At 47.9% G+C, this 25392-nt stretch overlaps 1 protein-coding gene and 1 long non-coding RNA gene across 2 annotated transcripts; one reads left to right on the top strand and one right to left on the bottom strand.

Moving 5' to 3' along the window:
* Nucleotides 1-5623: 5623 nt before the first annotated feature.
* Nucleotides 5624-9389, top strand: LOC308490588. Its single transcript, XR_013992233.1, has 2 exons — nt 5624-5874; nt 6978-9389. It is a non-coding gene; the product is annotated as an uncharacterized lncRNA (long non-coding RNA).
* A 3027-nt stretch (nt 9390-12416) lies between these two features.
* On the bottom strand, nt 12417-25392 carry SMIM17 (small integral membrane protein 17). The gene is made up of 4 exons (XM_081033048.1): nt 25261-25392; nt 19811-20060; nt 17627-17703; nt 12417-14051 (listed from the first exon to the last, which is right to left on the bottom strand). The coding sequence occupies exons 2-4, from the start codon at nt 20037-20039 to the stop codon at nt 13941-13943; spliced, it is 417 nt and encodes a 138-aa protein (XP_080889174.1). The 5' UTR covers nt 20040-20060; nt 25261-25392; the 3' UTR covers nt 12417-13940.

Genomic DNA, 25392 nt, shown 5'->3' with positions numbered 1-25392 from the left:
TTCATTAACACTCAAGGTGGATCAGCCCTCCCCGGGCTAAAGAGAACATCGCATCAGGACAGCGAAGCCGGACTCATCGCACCCACATCATCATGACAACCATTGTCTCCTCTACCTTCCCACGCGCTGGACCCAGGCCCTAGAGAGGTGAGGGCACAGGAGTGTGGTGTTCTTTGAAAATCCCTTTTCACTCTTACAAAATTGTGTTCAAGAAAACGTGTCCATTTCGAGTGTCTTCTTGAGCTTTCAGGAGCCCATTTGCAAAGACTGGGGGAGGGGGGACCAAAAACCACATTTCCTGGGCCTAAGGGACTGAGGACTCCAGCCCACTTAGAGTGTCCTCTTTGCCTCCCCTACCCTTTCTCTTCATCTCAGAACTTTCCATTGGAATCACCCCCTACCCCTCATTTTTAAGGAAAAGGCTTTGAGCAGGTTTTATTCTTTCCAAGATGCCACAGTGCCCTCCTGTAATTCAATCAAACTTTACACACCACCACATTGGAGAAACTGTGGGGTACACCTCTTTGGAGGTGACTGAAGATCAAAATTATATTTATCATGGTTCACATTTGGTTTATTTCCTTTTTACTTTTAAATATGACTTAGTGGTGATTTTTCTAATAATAATTAGAGCTAACATTTATCTCATCTGTCTTTTTCTGTCACTTCTATCTATGCCTCCCCTTTCTACCCACTTACCCTGGGGGGCTGGGGTGAGGGCGGTTCCTGTCATGGTTAGTTTTGTACGTTGACTTGGCCAGGCTGTAGCACCAGCATTTAAATCAAATGTTAATCCAGGTATTGCTCTGAAGGTATTTTGTAGATGGTCCATTAGCTCTAAGTAATGATTACCCTTGGTAATGTGGGTGGGCCTTGTCCAATCAGATGAAGGCCTTAAGGGTAAAAACTGAGGTTTCCTGGAGAAAGAAGAAATTCTGTCTCAAGACTGCAGCATCAGCTCCTGCCTGAGTTCCCAGCCTGACTGCCAGCCCCACAGACTGTAGACCTTCCAGTTCCCACAGCCATGGGAGCCAATTTGTTAAAATAAACCTTAGTCTTTCCACAGATATTATAAAAAGACAGGTCGATATAAACACCTACATATATAGAGAAGTCTCTATCTATATATTTATATCTATACCTATACTATTGATTCTGTTTCTCTGGAGGATCCTGACACATCTGACTTATTTTATCACCCATCTTTAAACTGAGGAATGGCTAAGTCAATGTAAGGTGTAATTCATGCACATGTCAGCTTTGGACTTCTTTTACCCATAAGGAGTAGAAAGAGTCGAATCACACTGAGAAATATCTTTTTCCCCTCACTTTCTTTCGCCCACGCCCCCCCACACACTCCAGTTCAAGCTGTTGTTTCTCAGTCTAGTTGTATAGGACACAGCTCCCTGACCCATGCTGGTATTATGAGCCTTGCACTCCCCACAGTTGAGGCAGTCAGTCACCAGGTCAGCCCTCGCCAGCTGCTGGCCACTCATGCTGGCCACCGGCCTCTCATGGCAGCACACGGCAGCCTAGCTCCACGGAGAGCCATTGTTCACAATCTTAGCTGTAGAGGGTGAAGCTCACTGGCCCATGTGGGAATCGAACTGGCGATCTCAGCACATTAGGAGTACGGTACTCCAACCACCTGAGTCATCGGGCCGGCCCTCGGGCCAGATTTCAAAGTCAGTCCTCGGTCGGCTGCTCACAGCAGCTCACAGCAGCTCTCGCCAGCTGCCGGCCACTCATACTGGCTGCCGGCCACTCACGTCAGCACACAGCAGCCCATGGCAGCACACAGCAGCCTGTGGCAGCACTCAGCAGCCCTGGCAGCGAGCTGACCTCCGGCTGCTAAGGGCAGCCCAGCTCCAGGGAGAGCTGTTGTTCACAATCTTAGCTGTAGAGGGTGCAGGTCACTGGCCCATGTGAGAATGGAACCTGAGACTCCATGTTAGGAGCACGGCACTCCAACCACCTGATCCACTGGGCCAGCTCCAAGAAATATCGTTTTGACATGATAATAATTGTATCTGAAAGGGGCTGACCCTAATAGGAGAAAGGTCTGGGAATACACCACTTGAGGAGCAGTTGGAAGAACTTTTCACTTTTGTTTTTTTTAAGGAGGGCACAGCTCACAGTGGCCCATGCGGGGATTGAACTGGCAGCCTTGGTGTTACTAGCACCATGTTCTAATCAACTGAGCTAACTGGTCACCCCTTGCACATTTTTTTATAGAGGAGGAGGGTGTACAATTACACAAGTGTGTGTGAGCCCAGACTATATGTGATTCATTATATTTAAGTGTGTGTGTGTTTAGTAGATTGAAAAAAATGACCCTAATTTTCCACCCTTCCTTGAATCCACCCCCTTTGCAATGTGTCCGTTTTCCCACTCCTTGAATCCGGGCTGGACTAGTAGGTCACTTTGACCAGTAGGGTGCTGTGCAAGTGAAAATGTGGCCATGCCGAGCCTGAAGTTCCCATGAGCTCTCTCCAAACCCCACCCAGCAGCCGTGTTACAAGCCCAGGCTGGACTGTCTGAGGATGAGAGAGCACATGGAGCAGAACAAGCCGAGTCAGCGCAGGCCAGCTCAAATTAGTGAACCCCAGACGGTTCAGCAGCAACCACAGGTGCATGCGAGGGCCCAGTCAAGACTAGAAAAACTGCTCAACTGAACCCAGCCCACAGCAAATTAAATAAGAATGCTTGTTATTTATAGCCTTTGAATTAGTTGGCTAGGGCTGCTCTGACAAAGGACCACAGACTGGGCATCTTAAACAACAGAGATGTATCTTCTCCCAGTTCTGGAGGCTGCTAGTCTGACACAGAGGTGTCAGCGAGACTGGTGCCTTCTGAGGGCTGTGAGACTTCCCTGTGCCAGGCCTATCTCCGTGGCTTGTGGATGACGGCTAACCCCTGTGTGTCTCCATGTTGTCTTCCTTCTATGCCTGTCTCTGTATCCATATTTCTCTTTTTTATAAGGACACCAGTCCTGATGCATTAGGCCCCACCCCAAGGACCTCATTTTTCCTTGGTTACCTCTGTGAAGGCCGCATCTCCAAATAAGGTCACATTCTAAGATACTGAGGGTTACAAAGCCAACATATCATTGGGGCACAATTCAAACCATGACAGGTAAATACAACTTTATAAAGAAATTGGTTTTAAAGATCATATTTAAAGGAATGGAATGTTTGAGCTCTTTCCATTGTCCATTCTTTGAAGACAGTGTCCCCTCTCCTGATTTCAGCAAGGGTGGACAAAATTCTATAAACCCTTAATCATGACTATACATAATATATCATTGAAATGAATCATCACTGTTTTCCACTAAATAAAAAATAGTAATATTTCTCCTAGTATATATCGGGATTATTTCTGCTATTCTTTGATAAAAGCTTACTTCCCACTGTTTTCTATCAACAATAAGGCTATTTTTTTCCATGGGGATGTAAAGTACAGCATAAGGAATAAGTCAATAATATTGTAATAATTATGGATGGTGTCAGGTGGGTACTAGACTTATGGGTGATCACTTCGTAAGTTATATAAATGCCTAATCACTATGTTTTACTCCTGAAACTAATCCAATATTATATTTCAACTGTAATTGAAAATTTAAAAAAATAATAATACATAAAAAATAAGGCTATTTTGAATTCCGAACTTACGATGTACTGCTTCTGGCCAAGGGGAGTGACAGGGACCAGATTTTCTCTCCCTTGTGAAACAACCATAAAAGGGGCAAAATAGAAAACAGAGTGGGTTTTAAGGCAGAGTACATCAGGCTGCAATGGACAGTGATTACTGAGAAGTGCGAAATGAATGAGGCGATCCCTACAGTTGCCCCAGCAAGGGGAGGGGTCTAGGCTGAGCCCTGCAGACCCCCAGAGTTGAAGAGACAGAGCTGAGCATCCAGGAAGACTACTGTGGCCAGGGGTTTAGGAAAGAGTTCTGAAGAGGATAGAGCCACACAGGGAGGACTCCAGAGCTCCACAGAATTACCCAAAACGTTAGGGAACAGTCCCAGCCCTCTCACCAGGCTGGGACACATAATATCACAAATGCAGACTCTTCTAGCTTAAAAAAAAAAGAAAAAGAAAAAAAACACAACAATGATTCCCTACCACCCTCAGGAATGGCCTGCAAGCTCCGGTATGGCCCACAAGAACCTGAATTACGTGGCCTACACCTTCAGCCTCATCTCTTGGCCCTGCCTGTTTCAGTCAGCCATTGCCACAAACCTCCCCTCCGTGGTTTGTTCCTGACTACACCTGTTGAAGCCCTGGACTGCCCCAGAAGAAGTCTTATACTCTGAGCCCACCATGCTGTGAGGAAGCCCAAGAGAGCCACATGGAGATGTCTGGCCAGCCCAAAGGCACCACGTGGAGAAGAGCCCAGACCCAGACGTATGGCCCCAACTGAGTCATCCTGCCATCTCCAACTGTTCAAGCAACCCCAGATGAAGCCCCACTGTGAAGCAGCAGAAGAAGCCCTCCCCACTGTGTCCTGCCTGACTTTTTAAACCATGGAGTAATGAAATGAGAGTAATAAAACATTTTTCCTCATGATATACCTAAGTACAAAGGTCCTTTCCTATATTTGAATAATTCCTGGTTTTTATTTCCAAAAGCTGGGGGGGAGGCTTTTTAGTGTTCAAAAATGCTGCAGTCTTCTGAGCACGTAAGAGATATTTTTACAATATTCAAAGACTAAACCAGAAAAGAAATATTCAGTGGCTTAAAACTTTAATCCTTTATTCTCATTCTCACAGATCTGTGGATTAGCTGGAAGACTCTGCTCTATGAGTCCCAGGCTTGGAGAGACACTGGGCATGTTCTTACCATAGCAAGACCAGAAGCTTCCAGAAGGATGAGAGGAAACACACAATGCCTCTTTAGGTCTACATATAAAATAAAAATTTGACATGTAAAGAAAGCACGTGTGATGGCTTAATGGGCAGCCTTGGGGGTACATAAAATAGTGTGGTGTCCCACAATCCATGATACATTGACTTTGGTGAAATACATCCGTCTTCCCATTCCATGCTCATACGTTCTGTTTTCCCAACGATCTAAAAATGATCTTGTGCCCGTTTTTCTAATGGCCAAGGAAAGGATTTTATAAAGGTAACAGAATTTTCAGAGGAAGCACTTTAAAATAATGGCTAGCCAATAGTAAATCCTACGTACATATTAACTATTGCAATCATTTGTCCACGTCAATGGATTTGTCATCTTTGCTCTGGACTGGAATTACATCAAATTCTGAGACAAATGACTTCCATGGCTTAATGGTCAACGCAGGTTGCAAACCCCAGCTCCAACACCTTCTGTGCTGTGTGGCCTGAGATAAGTCACTTAGCCTCTCTGATCCTCAGATTATTTTTTTTCTAAACCTGCGCCCCTTCCTCGAAGAAGAGTCTCGTCCTCAGATTACTGGCCCAACCCACCACTCTGCGCCCGGGCCATAGTAAGTGGAGTTAGGGACACACCCAAGTTCCGCCCCCAGCTGCCCTCCCCTCCTCCGGATTCCTAGGCGCTGGGACCCGTCATCCCACTTCGTGCAGACGCACGGCCTTCTGGGAGTTGTAGTTTCTGCGATTTCGGCGCGGCGCCTTCTCGGAGTTGTAGTTCTTAGGAGCCGCGCGCTATTCCTACTCTCAGGGCGCACGCGTCCGCGCGGGCCTGGCGCGTCAGCCTTTCCCCGGCGGCCGGCCTTCTGTACCTGTGTGGTCTCCACGTGTGCGCCACCGCGGGACGAGAGGTCACCGGAGGGCCCTGCGGGCCAGGCAGGGCCAGAGATCGAGGAGAATCCGACCTGAACTCACCAGGCTGGGCAGCAGCCGCCCCAGCTCGGGAGGCAAAGGCGCGGGTGTGTGGCACGCGCGAATGAGTGTGCCAGTGAGCATATGTGCGTGTCTGTGGCTCTCCGTACGTTCGTCATTCCAGCGGCGTGTGCATGTGAGTCCTGCCCCGCATGCCACCAAGTTTGCACTTGCATGACTCCACAACTACGTGCTCAGGCACCGGGCATGTGATTCCTCGCACATATTTGCGTGTGTGTGACTCACAGTTTGTGCCCTTGCGGATGTGTAACTTGTTCCTGTGACTCAGCGTAAGAGTCTGTCCCCACGTGTCACTGTGTGTTTGCACCGTGGTGGCATACGCGTTAACGAGTGTATCTGTGCACTTGGGACCTGTGCCCCTGTGTGACTTTGGGCATGTGTGGAACTTGTTCTAGGTGTGAGGGTATGCAACGGAGTAGGATGGCTCAGTGCGTGTGCCTTACGTCCTGGGGCTGGGCGGCGGGGGGTGTGCCTGTGTCATTCTGTGTATGCCTGAGTGTGACTGCATGTGGAGGGCAGTGTAAGTGTGTCACAGGGTGTGTTTATGGCAGACATTGTGCAAGTGTGGCATCACTGCATGTGTGCTTCTGTGTGTGAGGAAAAAGCTGCACACGTGTGGCTTTGAACACCTGTGAAGGTTGACCCACTGGGTGTGACTCCCGGTGTGCCACTGTGGGTGGTGACACAGTGCGCAGCCTGCCTGAATGGAGCAGGGCAGTGTGACTGTGTGTGTGTAGCTACCGGTGCATGTGCCAGCATGGACTGCAGTGTGCAAGACTGCCTGCCACCTGTGTGTGGGGAGGACTGTGTGCCACAGCACATGGGTGGCCGGATAAGGGCGTGTGAGTTCTAGGGCGGGGCGGGGGCCATGACTGCCCCCAAGGTGTAACTGCATGTGACTCCGTGTGTCTGTGTGTGACATGGTGTGTGTGTCTGTCTCTGAGTGTGCCTGTCTCCCCTTCAGGTGCCTGTTTGTGTGTGTGACCATCCTGGGTTTACCCTCCACATCCAATTCACACACACACACACACACACACACACACACACACAACACCCTGACTTTTGGCTTCACCCCCCTGAGTCTGCCCCAGAATCCTCCTTCATGGGTCCTTATTTCTTTCTCCCACAGATGCCAGCTGGGCCCACGGAGGCATGGTGGCTAGAGCCGGGATCCCAGCCTAAGTGACACAGACAGGATCTGATGCTCCTGAGACTACAAGGTGGTACCACTACTGCTCTGGGGATTCAGCTGGGCCCAACATGGGCCTGAGGACTGTCTATGGGGGTGGCACCAAAACTACAGGTCTTTCCTCAGAAGTCATTTTCTCAGTGAGACCTGTGCTATGGGAAGAGCATTCCAGGTAGATGGAACAGCCAGTGCAAAGGCTTGAGGCAGGAGCATACCTGGTGTATTTGTGGAAAAGGGAGGTGGCTTGTGGCTGGAGCAGTACATGCCCCAGGCAGGTGGGGATATTGTAGAGGTTGCGGTCTGGTGCCAGGCAGCCCCAGTGTGGTCTGGCATGGCCACTTCTGGAGGCCTCTGAGGAATAAATGAGCTAATAAGTGGCAAGAGCTTAAAGGGAACCAGGCACATAGCTCTGTGTCCAATGAGTGCCAGTTATTACAGCTGCCATGATAATATTCCTGTGTTAGCTTCAGAGTGGCTGAGACTAGCACAGCTGTTCCTATGCCCCCAAGTCACCTGGGGCTTTTGTTAAGCAGATTCCCAGTCACCCCGCCTGGGGAGGGGCCAGCCTCTGCATGTGCCTGGGCCAGGGTGGAGTGGTGAGCCTTTGCCACCACTTCCATTATCCCCAAAAATAATGTGGTGAGCCTTTGCCACCACTTCCATTAACATACTTCCATTATCCCAAAAAATAAATGGTCTAGTTTGGCCTGTTTTTAAGTCTAAATTGCATTATACCTGATATATTCTTTTACATTCTACCTTGTTTGCTAGCACTGTATTTGAGGTTCTGAACTGGTGCAATAGCTGATGGTCATTTGTATTTATGCTGTGAGATGTTCCATCGTGTGAATGTGCCGTTTAGTTGTCCTTTCCCTCATTAGTGGGCGGTTGGATGGTGTCTGGTATCGGGCCATTACAGACAATCTCGAGATACGCCTCCTGGCACACATGTGTGCTCACATTCCAGAAAATGTAAGTACTGGGCCACTGGGGATGTGTTTTCAGCTTTCCTGGAAAATGCCAGTGGTTTTTCCAGCAGTATGTTATGTGTGGAATGTAAGGGCTGCTTTTTCCGCTATGTGTGGAGGGGACTGACTTTTCTCCTGGAAAGGAAACCGTCCCTCTTGGTATGTTAGTCAGCTCAGGCCACCATAACAAAATACCATCGACTTGGTGGCTTAGACAACTGTGTTCCTCACAGTTCTGGAGGCTGGAAGTCCGAGATCAGGATGCCAGCATGGCCCAGTTCTGGTGAGAACCCTCCTCCCAGCTTGCAGATGGTCACCCTCTCGCTGTGTCCTCATGTGGTGGACAGAGTGAGCTCTGGTCTCTTCCTCTTCTTATGAGGACACTAATCTATCATGGGGGACCTGCCCTCGTGTCCTCTTCTAACCTTAAATAGCTCCCAAAGGCCCCACCTCTGAACACCCTCAAATTAGGGTTTTGGGCTTCCACATATGGATTTGGTGGGACACATTTTGATCCATAGCACCACAGACTGTATTTAAGAGCTGAAGGATTCATATTTCTGCGGGATCTTTTAAAATTGTTTTCAGTTCCACTTAGTCAGTGATTCTCAACTAGGGGTGGTTTTTTCCCCCCAGAGGACACTTGGCAATGTCTGGAGACATTTTTGGTTGTGGCACCTGGGGGTGGCACAGAGAGGGGAGTACTACTGGCGTCCAGTGTGTGAGCCCAGGGATGCTGCTCAACGTGCCCCAAGTGTGGCAAGGCCTTCTGTAACTGAGCCTACCTGATCCAGCACCACATCGTGCACACAGGGGAGCGGCCCTACGAAGGCAGTGCCTGCGGCAAGGCCTTTGGCTTCTCCTCCGCCCTCATTCGGCACCAGAGGACGCACACCGACAAGAAGCCCCAGGAGCGCCGCCTGTGTGGGGACACCTCTACCTGGCTGCCACACCTGAGTGGAGACCTGAGCTTGCACGGGGAGGAGAAGCCTGTTAGCAGTAGTGACCCTGCAAAAACCGCTGGGGACCAGCAGCATGAGAGATGACTGTGACCGGGGCCTCCTGTACCTGGCTCTGTGCTGAGTGAGCGCTTTCACGGCTCATGGCCAGCCTCACGGCACTAGTGGGAGATATCCTCTCATCCCCGTGCTGCCGGAGAGGAAACCGAGGCTCAGAGAAGCTCTCTGAGTTGCTCGCGGGAGGATGTCACAGGGCTGAGACTGCGCCCCACATCTGCTGGATTCCCCGTCACCTCCCTAATTCAAAATTATAAACGTGACCCACCAAAGTAGACCAGAAGAAGTATCTGTGTCTGCGGCTGGCCTTGTAATTGTTGATTTCATGACTGAACAGGCAATGGTTCAATAAATTAAATTGGATAAAAGGTTCAGTCCCTTTGGTGAGAATCTGGGAGGAGAGAGTGTGCCTTTTTTACTTCTGGCACCTCCTGGACAGGCCTCACACAGTAGGTCCTCATGAAGTACTGGATGATAAAATGAATAGCAGTACATCCCAGCATCTAGTCATTCTGGGTCAAGGACCACACAGTTGGTTTCCGCCTGTGCCCCAGACACTGCCCATCCCATGTCTCAGCACATAGTAGGCCTTTAGGAGATATAAATTAATAGGCCAGGTAACTGAGTGAATAGTAGATCAACATTCTTAGCACCAGCCCTCGATCCTCTCAGGATCAGAGACCACACATTCTGGTTCCTCCTGGAGCCCCAGACATCGCCCAGCTCAGGCCTCCACACACAGTCCTCAAGAAATACTGAGTTGACTGGAAGGATAGTTGAACACGCAGTCTGGTTCCTCCCTCTGATCCAAACTTCACCCAGCTGGGGCCTTAGCACAGAGTAGGTCCTCAGGGAATGTCGGGGAACTGAATGAATGAATTAAATGGGACCCTAGTTTACAGATATGAGGCTGAGTTCCATCACCCAAGTGAACAGGAGAAACGCGCCCTCCCCAGCAGAAGGGCTGTGGGTCAGCTGGCGGGGTTGGCGTGGGTCCTCCGAGCCTTTTCACCTGGACTTAGGAGAGCCGGTCTGGTCGGTCATAGTGCGCCAGCGCAGGGGCTTGGGCACCCTCCGAATGGGCATGCCTGGGACTGTGTCCAACGGTGAGGGGCTCCTGTGCTGAGTTCTGTTGTGTGTGGACAGCGTTGCTCGGGTGCTGCCTCCCATGTTGGCTGATTGCCTGGCTGTGACCTCCAGTCCCTGCAGTGGAGCAGGGATGGGAAGCAGGGGTGTGCGTGACCCTGAGTCCTTCCTGCTGTAGGAGAGGCAGGACCCTGAGGGAGATGTGAGTCTGCCCAGAGTCTCCACAGCTATCTGAGGAGCTGAGCCCTTGGTGGAGGAGTTGGCAAAAATACTGGTTTCGGAGCTTTTGAAATTTCGGGATTACCGACAAGGTAAAGAGGAAAAGGAATTGGCATTCAGCGAACAGTGAACAGCACAGCGCAGGATACTGACGCTGCTCCCTGGTGGCAGCATGCAGCAGTCCTGTGGACCCAGAAACCACGCCCACAGTCAGGGGGTTTTGTGATAAGAAGTACAAGCCAGATGTCACCTGGTAGCTGGAAGGGGATCCCAAGTTTTTCCCTATGGTTTTTAGATTTCCCATATTTGACCCATTTCCCCCTCCACCATGTTCCCAGATACTACAGCAGGATAGTATCCAACTGGGTCCAACATGTTCTGTTCCAGGAGTGGACAGAACAGCTTCAATCATGTATGGGAGGGGGTCGGAAAAGGTGGGGTCCCACAAGCTGGTGCGGGTGTGTGGGGAGTTCCTGGGAAGCACAGCCTGAACCTCATAACCCCCAACTCAGCTTTCCCAGGATTCAGTTCCTCTAAGGTGAGCCACCAGGAGAGGAGAAATGGCCATTAGGTCCCAGACGAGAAACGCATTGACCCATACTTTTCAGGTGGTGATGCGGGCTATGAAGACAAGCAGAGGATAAGTTATGAAGGAGGGGTGCTACTCTAGGGTAGTCAGCGGAGGGCTGTCTAGGAAGGCGACATTTGAGCAGAGACCCAAAGGCAGTGACAGAGCCATATGAGCATTCCAGGCAGAGGGAACAGCCAGTGCAAAAGTCCTGGGGTAGGCAAGTGATGGGCTTGTATGAGGACTGACTTTTACAGTTGAAGTGGGTAGATTATGAATGGTCTTAGTTATGGTTTCATGGGCTCCACCTAGCTGTTGGGTGGAGAACAGCCCATCATGGGTGTGGTAGATACTTCCACCGCCAATGTGATGATGTTCCTGGCACGTGATAGCGCCCAAAGGAATGGCCACTGCTCATATGAGCTCCATGAGCATCATGATTATTTTCAATATCCCACAAATCTGGTTAGGACTGTGGCGCTGTCTGAGCCCACGGTACCCTTTGTACCCACATGTACCCGCAGTCCTGGATGTCTAGGATGGTCTCCCCATGCATCCTGGCATTTCCACACACCCGGCTGCAGTCCATTCTCTGACCGTTACCCCCATAGCTCCTTCCTAATTCTGGCCTTTACAGCTGCTGTTCGCTCTGTCCTTTATTTCAAAACTCCTGTCCCTGTGGCAGAGCAGCTATGGAGGATGGGGGTGTGCGTGACAAGAATCTGCCTGAGTTCCCCACTTTGCCACATGGAAGAGGTGAGCACAGGGGTGATGGTAGCCATCCCCCCAGCCATGTGGAGAAACAGGAAGGTCACCCTCAATAGGGAGCATAACTGGGAGGTCAATGGAGAGGAAAGGCAACCCTGTGATAGTTTAGACCCCGAGAATCTGCTATAATTTGAGCCAATTTCATCCCGACGTTTGGTGCAATGTGAATGAATAGTTCATGTCTGTGCTTAAGCTGATTTGAATTGAGCTCCACTTATTTGCAGCCAGTAAAATGCTAAGGAATGTAACAGTCAAGATGTGTATTCCTTTAAGGGCCAGTTGTGGCTTGTTGATGCCATCAGCCCAAGACAGGGATGGGGAGCAAGGATCCCATATTTCTCCCAGCCCTAAGTCCACCAGCAGACTCGGGAGAGGCCATCAGAAGTCCTGTTAAACCAAAATGACAGAGTCTAAACACACACACACACACACACATACACACACACACACACACACACACACACCGGAATTTTAAAAGATAAAATAATTTTATCTATTAGACAAGATAAAATTTAAGGCAAAGGATTAAATTGGTTAAAGACAATCATTTGATATTTGCCTAAGGATTCAGAATCAGGTTTTTACTAACATTTATTGAGTGTCTACTATATGCCTGGCACCATGCGTGGTGTTTACATATATTATTTAATTAGCAAAGACATAACAATGCTGTACTTATGATACGCATCAAATTACACAGGTTCCAAATACATAAAGCAAAGATTATAAAACTATATTGACAAACATAATCATATTAACAGATTTTCACATAACTTTATTGGTTTCTGACAGAGAGGGTAGGCCAAAGTTAAGTAACAAATGACTCTGAACAACATGATAAATAAGACTGAGTTAATTAATAGACATGTAGAGTTTTGAATCCTACAGGCAGAAAATGCATGTTCCTCTTCAACGTCCATGAAACATGTACAAATTTGGACATGTTCTGGGCCACAATAAAAGCTTTTAAAAAAGGTTTTGGGAGCAAATATATCATAGGCCATTTTCTCTGTTCACAGTGCAATAAATACAGAAAACAAAACTATTTTTAAATAAACCCAATCACTGAATTTCGAAGCACTTTTTAGAGACACGCAATCTAATGTTTAGACAACAACATAAACAAGCACACAAATGATCAGACTTTCAGATGTGGTCCAGCCTGTCACCAGAAGCACATTTATACCATTCAGTACAGAATAACAGCAAATAATTCTGTAAAAAGAGAATGTAAATGAATTAAGTACTCAACAATAGAGACAAGGAATAGAAACAATAAAAGTTAAAACAATTCCATAGTAAAGGAAAACAAATTGCAAAGTACAGAAATAATGGACATAAATAAATCCTAATGCCGCTTCTTCAGAAAAAAATAATAAATTAGATAAACCTTTGAAAAATTGAATAATGGGTAAACCACAAACAGAAGTTGAAAGGGGATGGAACCAAAGGAAGATAAGATTTTGTTTAATTTATAAAAAAATATGCATCACTAAGCCGATAATCTGAAAAGTTCAATGGAATGAAGACTATTCCAGGGAATAAAAGAACATTAGAAATCATCAAAATTAGTGACATAAAAAGGAATAATAAACTGACAATACCAGAAAAAACTGAGAAAACTGTCCAAGAATTAGCAGAGACGTCCCCACCATAGCTATAGGACCTGACTCCTTTACTGGCTAATTCTTTCTCAGTGCCAAGGGATTGACACTTCTCAAGCTACAGAAACTATTTGAAAGAGAAAACAAGAAAAGTCACTCTGGTTCTTCTATGATGCGAGCTTAGCCATCACACCCAAAGTTGGCAAAGATAGTACGAATCTTATATATGAAAGTAGAGGCAAGAATCCCACAGAAAATATCAAGAAATAAAATTCAGTTTCTGAAAAAACTGGTAGCCCACATCCCACGAAGACAAAGATGACGTGATGTGAAGAAATCTACCAGATTTCATCGAACTCAACTTACACTCTTTTTTTATGTTCTCTGAAGTGACGATGCATCTCCCAGTTGGTGGCATCTTACAATTAAGTAGCGTTTCTTTCTTTCCCAGTGATATACAAAATAACATGATTTACGGTCGATGTTGTCTTAAGTTCAACGCAGTACAGCAATGCAAAGCCTCATACCAAAAGGTTATATACAAAACAAAATCGTCTTGATAGGATGTTTAAAAGGCATTTGATAATATTCAATACCCATTCCTGGTGTTTAACCAGAAGCCTTCTTTAACAGGACACAGGGTGTCTCTTTCAAGACAAAAGCCACCGTTAGAGTTAAATGTAAACCATCATAGGCATCCCTGTTAACACCAGGAACAAGAAAAGCACACACAGGACCAAGAGTATGGTCGTTTGTTGTGGGGCTTTTGGCCACTCCACAAATCCCTGGAACAGAAGAAAAAAAAGCATAAATATTGAAAGGAAGGGGTCACCACTGTTACCTGCTGGAAGATGGGACTTTGGGATTGGCGTATCGACTAAAAAGCTGTTTGAATTAAAAACTGTACAGTGATGGGACTAGATTAAGACAAAGGACGTACTATGCCTATTCCCCAGCAAAGGAAATATCGGAATAATGGTACATGTGATGGAACTTTCAAAGTGGTAGGTTAGATCTCCCGTTTTAAATCTCATCTTTGCTCTCTAATGACCCTTCAGTGTGTGTGTGTGAGTGTGTGTGTGTGTGTGTGTGTGTGTGTTTCCTGACCCAACCCCTCTCCTGAATTCCAGACTTACAAATCTCACTGTCTATCTGCCATCTTCACTTGGATATCTAATGAGCATCTTAAACTTGACATGTCCCAAATACCCCCAAATCCCTCCCCTGAAAAGCTCCCCAAAAGCTCCTCATGCTGTTTTCCCACATCTCTCCTTCAGGCCCCCACCAGCTATCCAACTGTGGCTTTCATCACCCCACCACCACCACCCTGGGCAAAGCCACCATCATGTGGTTCCTTATCCTGACCTTTACCCTTCCCCCTCCCACTTCTTCCCCATGGGTCAGCTAAAGCTGAGGTCTCTCCTGCGTTACTCACTCTGCCCCAGCCCCTGTCACCTCCCAGCCTCCGCAGCTGTGGTTTCTTCTGTCTGGAATGCCTTCCCCCCAGTGTTCTTAAGGCTTTCTCGGCCATAGCTTCCATCTCAGCATTTCCATCACTTCCTTGAAAACCTTTTCCTTGCCGTTCTTTTTAAAACCGTACGCCCCAATTCCTTCCCATGGAAGATGCCAGTACCACCCATCTCCTTCACCCAGCTTTCTTCTCCTCCATGCCCCATGAGGGCAAAGACTTTGGTGTGCTCACGGTTGTATCCCAGGGCCTGGAGCACTGCCTGGCACAGAGTACAAGCTCTGTATTTGCCAAATGACTGAATGAGTGGAAAGGCATACCATGATGAAGACGGGAAGACAAAATGGTTAATGGGGACAGTTCTCCAAATTAATGATGAGTTTAGGGCAACTGCTATTAAAATATCAGGGAAGTTTTGCGGACGGAAATGATGTAATGAGTTATCTGGAAAGCTAGGTGGTGGTGAACATCAAAAAAATCTTGTAAAAGAAGAGAAATGCTGGTTGGATGAGCCATGATGGGGTAGATGAGTGAATGAATGATGCCGCAGAGGCCTCTAGGTGCTTCCCCCGCCCTAGTTTCCTCAGGTTAAAAGGAGGGAAACTGAGGTAACTACTTCACCAAGCTCATGAGTTAATGATGAGAGTGCTGAGTTAGTGAATGAGTTAATGATGAGAAGCACTTAGAGACATGTCCGGCTGGTCGCACCCACCGGGTAAGTGGCAGCTCTCAACCGTATTAGGCTCAACCATTTGTTCTCTACTTGGAGGTCTCTGCATCTCTCTCTGCCTCATCTGCTCCCCTTCCTTCCACACAGGCCACAGAGTGACTGCTATAACCCTCAAACCCCTTCAATGGCTCCCCACTGCCCACAGATGAACCCAACCTCTTGGCATGGAACTTCAGGCAGAGGGTTCCTGTTAAAACATAAGCCGGAGGTTGTCACCCCTCCTCCAGAGTGCTCCTATAGCTCCTACCCCACTCACAGTAAAAACCAAAATTTTACTGTGGTCGAAAAAGGCCCTACATCATTTCCCCATCACCTCCGTGACCTCATCTCCAATACAGCCTCCTGTCATCAGCCCTCTCCAGTCACACTCCTCCCCCTTGTTGTTCCTCACAGGTGCCAGGCAAGCTCCTGCCTCAGGGCCTTTTCACTTGCTGTGTCCCTCTGCCCAGAACCCCTAGAAATCTGCCAGTCTCACACTCGCACCTCCTTCACGTCTTTACCCCTCTATTTCACTCTCACTGGGGGACTTCCCTGGATACTCTTCTTAAATCAGCAACCCTCACCCCCACCCTGTACTCTCGAAGCCCCTTCCTGCTTTATTTTCTCTGTAGCACTTTACTGCCATCTAGCATGATGTATAGTTCAGCGACGTATTTTGCCTATTGTCTGTCTACCTCGGTGACTATAAGCCCAAAGAAGGCAGGCACCATTCTATCCCATCCACTGTTGTACCCTCAGTGCCTTTAACACTGCCTGGAACATAATGGGTTCTCAAAAAATAGTTGTGAAATGAATGAACGACCTCCTCCCAGCCCGGTTTTTACCCACATCTGCCGCTGATCTCCCCTTAACTCCCGTGTTCCCCCAAAGGCATGCTCCGTCCTGCCATGCGTTTGCACATTCTGTTCCCTCCGCTGCTTTGCCTGGGAAATTCTTGCTCATCCCCAAATCCCAGGTTTGTTGTCTCCAACTCTCTAGGATGTTCTAAAATAAGACTCTTAGCCACAGAATTAATGTCTTCTCCTTTGAGCCATCCCACTGTGACCAGCAGTTACTTCTGCCCCATCCTGCTTTGCCTCCCTCCCTCCACTGTGAGTCAATACATCTCTTTTCTGTCTGACCTGGATTTCAGACACATGATTGGGACACTCATGTGCTGTTTAGATTGCTTATGTGATTTTTTAAAGATAACTGTTTAAATAAAAGTACCGTGGTTATTATTTCACATGTTAATGTCTTATGTCCCCCTCAATAAAAACACATTAGGTCTTTAAATGAAAGGAATGTGCTTGATAATTCTGTTTGGTTTCATTCTAGGTATTTAGATTAAAACCTAGTAGGTGGTCAGTGGATGGATGGATGGATGGATGGATGATGGATGATGGGTGGGTGGATAGATGGATGGATGGATGGATGGATGGATGATGGATGATGGGTGGATGGATGAATGGATGGGTGGATGGATGGATGGATGGATGGATGGATGGATGGACAGATGAATGAATAGTGGATGGGTGGATGGATCAATGAATGGGCTGGTAGATGGGTTGATGAATGGATGGGTGTATGGGTAGAGATGAATAAATGGATGAGGAGGCATATGGGTGGGTGAAAACTAGCCAAATCCTTACCATGGCCAACAAGTAGTATATGGATGAATAGGTGGGTTGAATGGATGGATTGGCTGCATATAGATGGATGGGTGGATGAGTAGATACATAGATAACTAGATACATGGATGATGGAATGGGTATGTGGATGCACAGGTGAATAAAATATTGGGTGAACAAATGAGAGGACAGATGGATAGGTAGATGATGGATGGATGGATGGATGATGGATGATGGATGGATGGATGATGGATGATGGATGGATGGATGGATGAACAAGTGAAAGTTTGGGTGGTTGAATGAGGGGACAGATGAGTGAATGGTTAAATTATGATGAATTTATGAGTGAAGGCTTGAGGGAATGTGTGGTAGGAATTATAGACACCACATGGAGACCCTCCACACCATGTCTGACTAGGACCGTGACCTGTTTCCTGCCTCTTGGAGCTCACAGACTTGTGGCAGGCAAATTCCAAGCTGAGGAATGGAATGTGACAACCCACTGAATTCTGCAGGGCAGGACACTTGTGAAAGCGGGGGAACACAACTTACCTGAGACTTCTCTGTCTCATAGTCTTCTTCCACTAAGCTCCACTCCTGGGGAAGCCCAGTCTCTTGTGAAGACAGATCTGGGGTGTGAGAAGTGGAGGAGAAAGCAGCTGGGGGGGTGCTGCTTGCTCTTCCCACCTAGCATCCTATCCCTTTTCTGTTAACAACCACACACACACACACACACACACACACACACACACACACACACACACTAGCCCAGGTTGGGCAGAGAGAATCAGAGGCCTGAATTCTGATCCCATTTCTACCAGGAGAAGACTTAAAGTGTGTCAACTGATGTATCGATGTACCACCTGAGCCTCTGTTCCTTCACCTATCCAATGGGTAAAACAGTCCTTCTCTTCAGGCTTCTGGCTAAAACTGAGTGAGGGAGAAGAAGAAAAAGCCACAGAATTAAACCGGGATGGTGGAGGCTTTCCCAGCTCCCAGCTGCCTGTGGGGAAATTTCCCCACATTCCAGCTCCAATATCATTCTTACCCCGAAATGGCACAGAACTAGCAGGCATCAGGCCAAAAGTGGGTATTTCCCACTCTTCCTGCACCCGGGCCCTGCTAGGGGCCCAATGCCTCCTCCTCACTTCCAAACTGGGGTCCATAATACCCTCGCCTCTGTCTCAGGTCCCCTTGTTCCTGTGCAAGAAGGATGCTGCCCCTGGTAGAAGCCAGCCTCCATTCTGCTGTGCGGGTGACTTTCAGGGGCCCCCATCTCAGCATGTGGCACCACTCTTTATCCAGCTGTGTGGACCAAAACCCCAGGACTCATCCTTGATATTGCTCTAGGCCTCCCCTCGCCCACACCCACCAGCGACAACTCTTGATTCTCAGATCTCTCCGCTTCCGCCATGTCCGCCACCACCCCTAGCTAGGTTACCTCTCCCCCCAGGCCAGTTGCAGGAGTCTCCTGACTGGCCTCCCAACTTCCACTCTTCACCTCCTCATCCTACAATTATCGTCACACGCGCTGGACGCAGGGTTTCCCCTTTGTGCCATTGGCATTTCCGGCTGCATAATTCTTTGTGGTGGGGCTGTCCTATTCCTGTGGGATGTCTGGCAGCATGGCTGGCCTCCGCCCACTAGATGGCAGTCGCATATTCCCAATAATGACAACCCAAAATATCTCTAGACATTGTGACATCCCCGGGGGAGGGGAGTTGGGGCGCAATAGCGCCCCTTGTGGAGAACCTCCTCAGTCATGGAAATCTGCTGAAATGAAAGGAGACCCTGTCTTTCTCCCTTCAAAGCCTCCTGGGGTTTCCCAATACTCAACACGCAAACCCCTTGCGAAGGTCTGGAAGTTGCCCAGCACTGGCCCTGTCTCCTCCCGTCAGCAAGCTTGATGGCGCTGCTGGGTCACGGGTCAGGCATGTGCACTAGCTCTGCCTGTCCCCTGCACACTTCCCCAGCACTCGCGACAGCCCGGTCCTTGTCATGCAGCTCTCACCATCCTGACCACGCAGAAGTCGCTCTCCATCAATTGTCCTGTTTTACTGTCTTCATCACACATTACTTGTTTGTGGTCTGTTTTCTCCACTGACATCTGAGCTCTCCTAAGGCCCTCTTCCTCACTGCCGGACCCCTCACGCCTGACACATAATAGGTGCTTGTAGTAGATTTTTGCCCCCAATGGCTTCCAACTTGCTCCCTGTGTCTACGCCCTCGGGCAGCTCCTCCCTCACTGATGCTGAGCTTGACCATGTGGCTTATTTTGACTGGGTTGCCAGCAGAGGCTTCAAAGTGCTTGTGACTTCGGGCTTTCTCTCTCTTGCTCTGTAAACACTCTGTGAAAATAAGCCTGGCCAGCCTGCTGGAAACACTAGCCCGAAGTCAGCACCATCAAACCAGCCAGATGTGTGAATAAGGTCATCTTAGGTCAACCAGCTATCCTGACAGCTCACTGCGGCTGTGTGGACAGATGCAGGCACAGGCAGTAGGGGCACTGTCCCTGGAGGCCGTCTCACATTGCTGGACTGTAGAATCATGAGCAGAGAAATGATTGTCACTTTTAGCCAATATGTTTTGGGGTGACTTGTTGCAAAGCAAAAGCTGACTGACACAAGGCTCCATAAAAAATTGTTGAATGAATGAGCAAAGGAATAAATGTCTTGTCCTTCCCAGGCTCTGCCATGACCCTTCCCCCCATTTCCCGTGGGGCCTCTGCTCCCTCACCTTTCTCATCACTGTTACAGATGGAGGCCCCAACCTCCACCGACACCCAGTCTTTGGCGAAGATGGCACGCTTCTCCCAGGCCCTGCTCTCCCTAGGCAGCAGCGTCTTGATCCTCTCGGGCTCCAGCAGCCCCCGGATCTGCTCGGGCCTGAGATTCTGCATCTTTCCAGGAGGTGGCACTTCCAAGGCAGGCTTCTCCTTCTCCTCCTGTCCAAGGGTCCGTTGCATTCAGGGCACAGGATTTGGAACCTGAGGACAGACAGATATTTAGGCATTCAACAAATATTTACAGAGAGGGCCAGGCACTATTTCAAGGTGCACAGACACAGGAGTGATGGGAACAGGTCTCCCTGCCCTCGTGGGGCCCATGTTCTAGTGGGGGGAGAGAGACAGACAGCAGGTCAAATGGGGATAAGTGCTCCAGAGACAAATAAACCACGGAAGGGAGTATGGCGTTTTGGGGGAGGGGCCAGAGAGTGGCACGTGTGTGCACACTCACACACGAGACACACACACACACACACACACACATTCCATGTCCTAAAATATATAGCCAGATGTTTCTAGAAGGAGACAGTCACCCCCAGCAGCCGTCTGGCTACAGAGGGAAGGACCCGTTTTCCCTTCAGCTCCTGCAGCCCCAACCTTCTGTTTTGTTGTCAAAAACAAAAAAAGCATTTGCCATGTAAAGGTTAAAAGTCTAACTTGAAATTAAACATTATTTAATATTCTCATTCTATATCTTGCCAATCTGAAATTCAGAGGTTGTTTGCAAGAAGGTATCTGAACTATAATGACATGGTTATGCAGCCCTTTACCTTGAGATTCTAAAGCTGGTTTTAGGAAATTGTCTGTGTTACCAACCTGGCATTACATGTATAATCCACTGCCTGCTCCTGTGATCAGTAATTAAAAGAAAAGAAAAAGGAAAAGGAGTAAATTCTCTTGGTGTAAAAAAAAAAGCTCTTGTAAGCATTTTCTTCTTGCTTAGGTTTATGCAAATATAAATTATTATATCAGATTTTTAAAAGCATAGGGCTTCAAAAAGGAGTTCAAGACTCAATAATCAAATGCACGTGAGACCATGTTTGGTGTCAGATTCAAAGAATCCTTCTGTGAAAAATAACATTTTTAAGACACTCAAGGAAATTTGATTCTGGATTGGATATTCGATGATACCAAGGAATTCTCATCAATTGTTTTTCCAATGGCCTCATGGATAGTTAAGAAAACATCTACCTTTTTTAAAAACAAGAGATGTTTTTGTAGTGTGTGGGGTGAATTGATGTGATGGTTGAGGTGCACTTTAAAATATTTCTGCGGTGACATAAAGAGAAATAGACGATGGATCCGGGTTGCTTCCTGGTCTTGGGTATTGTAAATAGCGCTGCAGTTAACATACGGTGTCGATGGTGGGACAAATCGGTGTGACAGAAGGAGACTAGACTGAGCACACAAGGCGTCACAGTATAAAGTCGTGCACCTGAGTTTATATAATGTGATTAACCAATGTTACCCCAATCATTTAATTGAAAAGAAATGGATGAAAGAGTGTCAGAGCCAACAAGCAAATGACGATTGCTGCACCCGGGAAGATGGTGACTCACAGTGCTATCTTGGCCCTTGTAAGTATATGTGAAACTTTTTCATAATAGAAGCCAACACATTTATTATGGATATTCAAGATGTGTTCTTTTCTCCTACATGACCAATCATGGAGAGGGGTGTCACACAGGCCCCTGAAACTGAAATTCAAACTCACTTCCCAGACACCCCTGCCTGTTCCCCCACCCTGAGCATGTCCTGCGCCCCTGGGTCCCTGCCCTCCAGGCATTATTGTCCACGTGCCCCTCATCCCCACATCCAATGACCACTACATCCACCTGCTCTTGCCCCAGGAAGCGCTGCCCCTGCTCTGGTTCTAGTCTGCCCCCACAAGCCACTCTACCCTTGACCCCGCCAATCAGTCTCCTAACCCCACACCCAGTCCACCAGCTTCATTCTTTTCCAGATCCCTGGTGGTCAAGATGCTTTCAGTGCCTCCATACAGGTAGAGGACAGGTTCCTCAGGCAGTTTTGAAGCCACCACAGCCATTGTCCCTGCACTCATCCACCTCCTGGGACAGCCCAGGAGGCCGTTGAAGACACATCCTGGGTTAGGTAATGCTGAGTCCCAGCAAGAGAAAGTTCTTCCTCTTCAGCACCCTTTTTGTTATCAAGTTAAAATACACATAATAGAAAACTGACCATCTTAACCAGTTTTAAGGGTACAGTTAAGCAGTATTAAGCACATTCACACTGTTGTGCTGTCGTTGCCACCATCCATCCCCAGAGCTCTTTACCCTGCAAAGCTGAATCTCTGTCCCCATCAAACAACTCCCCCTTCTCCCCTCCCCAACTTCTGGCACCCACCATCCTACTTCCTATCTCTATGAATCTGACTATTCTAAGTACCTCATATAAGTGGGATCACACAGTATTTGTATTATTTCACTCAGTATAATATCCTTAAGTTTCATCCATGTTATAGCATATTGCACAATTTCCTTCCTTTTAAACCTCTATAATACTCCATTGTATATGTATAGACAACGTTTTTCTTATCCATTTATTGGTTGATGGACACGTTTTGCTTCCACATTTTAGCTATTGTGAATAATGCTATGAATATGGGTGTGCAAATAGCTCTTTGAGACCCTGCTTCTATGTCTCTTGCGTATGTACCTAGAAGTTCAGTCGCTGGGTCATAAGGTAGTCTATTTTTAACTTTTTGAGGACTCTCCATCAGTGCACAAGGGTTCCCTTTTCTCCACATCCTCGCCAACATTTGTTTTGTTTTTTGATAGTAGTCTTTTCCTAAGGGATGTGAAGTGGTTTCAGCACGCTTTTGAGCCTTCTGATTACGTCCAGGAGAAAGTTCTAACTTGATGTTCATATGCCTTTAATCTCTCTGTCCCTGCGACCCCTTCGCCCCCATTCAGGCAGACAAAGTATACAGCCAGGATGTAAGGATTTTGTTTTACTTTCCCTGTATTTATTTTCATGGTTACCCTCAATAACTGTAAAAAAAATAATAACAAAATAAAAAGTGATACTGGATTTCCGTTTGTAACAAAGTTTCCCTTTGAAATCATTGAGATAGATTGTAAAAGCGGGCTGACTCACACATGCCAGTTGAGGTGTATATTGGCATAAACACTTTGGCAAAATGATTTGGCAAAATCTTCTAAAGTGGAACACACATGCACCCTACCATGCACGGTTCCTCTCCTAGACACTCCCCCAAGAGAAATGAAAACTAATGTCCACACAAACACTGTCCTCAAACAGTGCTATCAGCTGTATTTGTAACACAAAACTGCCCATATTCAGTCAAAGCTACTCATATTAACAATAAAAAAGCATTAAAAACCCAGCTGCTTTTCAACAAGAGAATGGATAAGTGAACCACAGTTTATTCATATAAAGGTGTACTACTCAGCACTAAAAAAACAAACAAAGAAATACATGCAACAACATGGATGGATCTAAAAGTATATATTAGACTGAGTGAAAAGGGCCAGACACAAAGGAGTACATATGTGTGATTTTATTGATGAAAAACAAAGTGTGGTCCAGGCAAAATTAATCAATGTTGCTAGAAGTCAGAACAGTGGTTGTGCCTGGCTGGAGACATGGGGAGAGGCCCAGGGAATTTTGCGGGACAGGACTGGAGGTGTTCTATATCTATCTGAGTGATGGTTCCGGAGGTGAAGACCTTTGTGCAGATTCATTGAGCTGTACCTTCATTGAACTGGATACTTCAAGCCCTTTATTCTGCGTATTTTAGACCTCACTAAACAGAACGCTGAAACAAAATACAAATTGTTTCAATTTCAGGTAATTTTACTCGTTTGGTTTGCTGCATGTGTCTGTTTCAATATATATGAAGATAAATGTTGCCTTTGGGAATTGCACATTGCATGAATTTTGTTGTGTTGTTTGAAGCTGATTCTGCTGGATCGTAAACACTATTGTTGGATCTTTTATAAAGTCCTGACTTTAAACAGAGAAATACTTCTCTACTGTGTGGAAAACATGAACCAACAGCAAATGGTGCATGGTATGGGGAAAGGCAATCGGGAATAGTGGGGATTGTGGCAAAGGAGAGGTCGGGTGCCCTGTATGACGAAGTTGCCCTATTCAGCCCAGCCAACATTTGCCTTATAAAAACGTGGGCCCAGTGTGTCTCATGTTCTGATTTCTCAAGAACACTGGAAATTTGTGGGTTTAGATGACATCTGCTTTTCAAAATGCCAATAATTCTTCAAATGTTTATAAGGAAGGCACTATGTGAGCCAAATAGCACAGGTGATGGGGCTGGGTCAGACCCTGGGGCTGCCAGTTTGCAATTTCAATGTGGGTTGGGAAGGATGTAAGGGGTGGGAGGGAGGCATAGAGCACAGTTTCCAAGAAAAAATAAAATGGCCTTCATGGAAATTAATGAGTGAGCACTGGTAGGGCATGCTGTTTTGGTTACTGTTTTTGTTTTATTTTCAACATGAGACAGAATTAATCATGTGTTTAGGCAGAGAGGTAAGAAGGCATGGGAAGAGGAGAAAATGCAGATAGCAAAGGGAAGAGACAAGAGCCAGGGTATCTAGGTCAGAAGAAGCTGGATCTGTCTGGATGGAAAAGGGAGGAAAGGAGGGGACAGAGGGGCCTGTGGGTGTGACGGGGATGCTTGTGTGAGGGAATCGACACCACAGCTTCAGTGTCCTTGGTGAAAAAGCAAACAGGTCATCGGCGGGGGGAGGGGGGGAGAACAGAGATACAGTGACAACGACGACGACCAGCACAATACTCATCACAGCACCGGTAGCCACTGTTTGCTGAGCGCTCCGGAGTCAGGCACCGCCCGGCGCTGCGCGTCCTTTTTCTAATCTAGCCCTCGCCGTAATTCTCCGCTGGTAGATACGGTTATAATTCCCCCATCCCGACGAGGAAGGCCGCTGATCCGAGCCACGCGGCTAACTGCAGCTGGGTGGGGGGCCAACCCTATCTGACTTCAGCGCCTTCATGCCCAGCCATTGCGGAGGGTACACACATAGCGCCCACAGACACGGAGCCCCCGCGAGACCAGAGCACACTTGTGCACAGCGACCCACAGGAGCGCGCAGACCCACGTTACGGACGCTCGGCGCAGGTCGCCCTGCTCTCCTCGCGCCAAGGCCCCCCACTGGCGGGTGGACAGACCGCGCTTGGTGGAGGGCCAGACCCAGCCCAGCCCTCGCCCACGGGAGGGATTTGGAGAGCCATGCTTAGACCCTCGTCCCTGTAGCGTTCCTGCCCCCTCAGCCCAGGCACACACACACATTCACACTGTCGTGCGCGTCCCCGCATCACCGCCCGCGCCCCCAGCCCCATTTCCCCGCCCCCTTCCGCCCGCGGGGATCCTGGAAGGACTCACCCTCCCCAACCAGACCCAGTCGGGGCACCGCAGAGCTGGCGCTGCAGCAACTGCGGCTGCGCAGACGCAAAGGCTGCGGGTGGGAGGTCGGGGAGCGGGTGGAGGGAGCAGGAGAGGGTGGGCGGCCTTCTC

Source organism: Rhinolophus hipposideros, assembly GCF_964194185.1.
Source record: "Rhinolophus hipposideros genome assembly, chromosome: 21".
Lineage (NCBI taxonomy): Eukaryota > Metazoa > Chordata > Mammalia > Chiroptera > Rhinolophidae > Rhinolophus > Rhinolophus hipposideros.
Note: the sequence above shows the minus strand (reverse complement) of the source record. Positions and strands in the feature narration are given on the sequence as shown.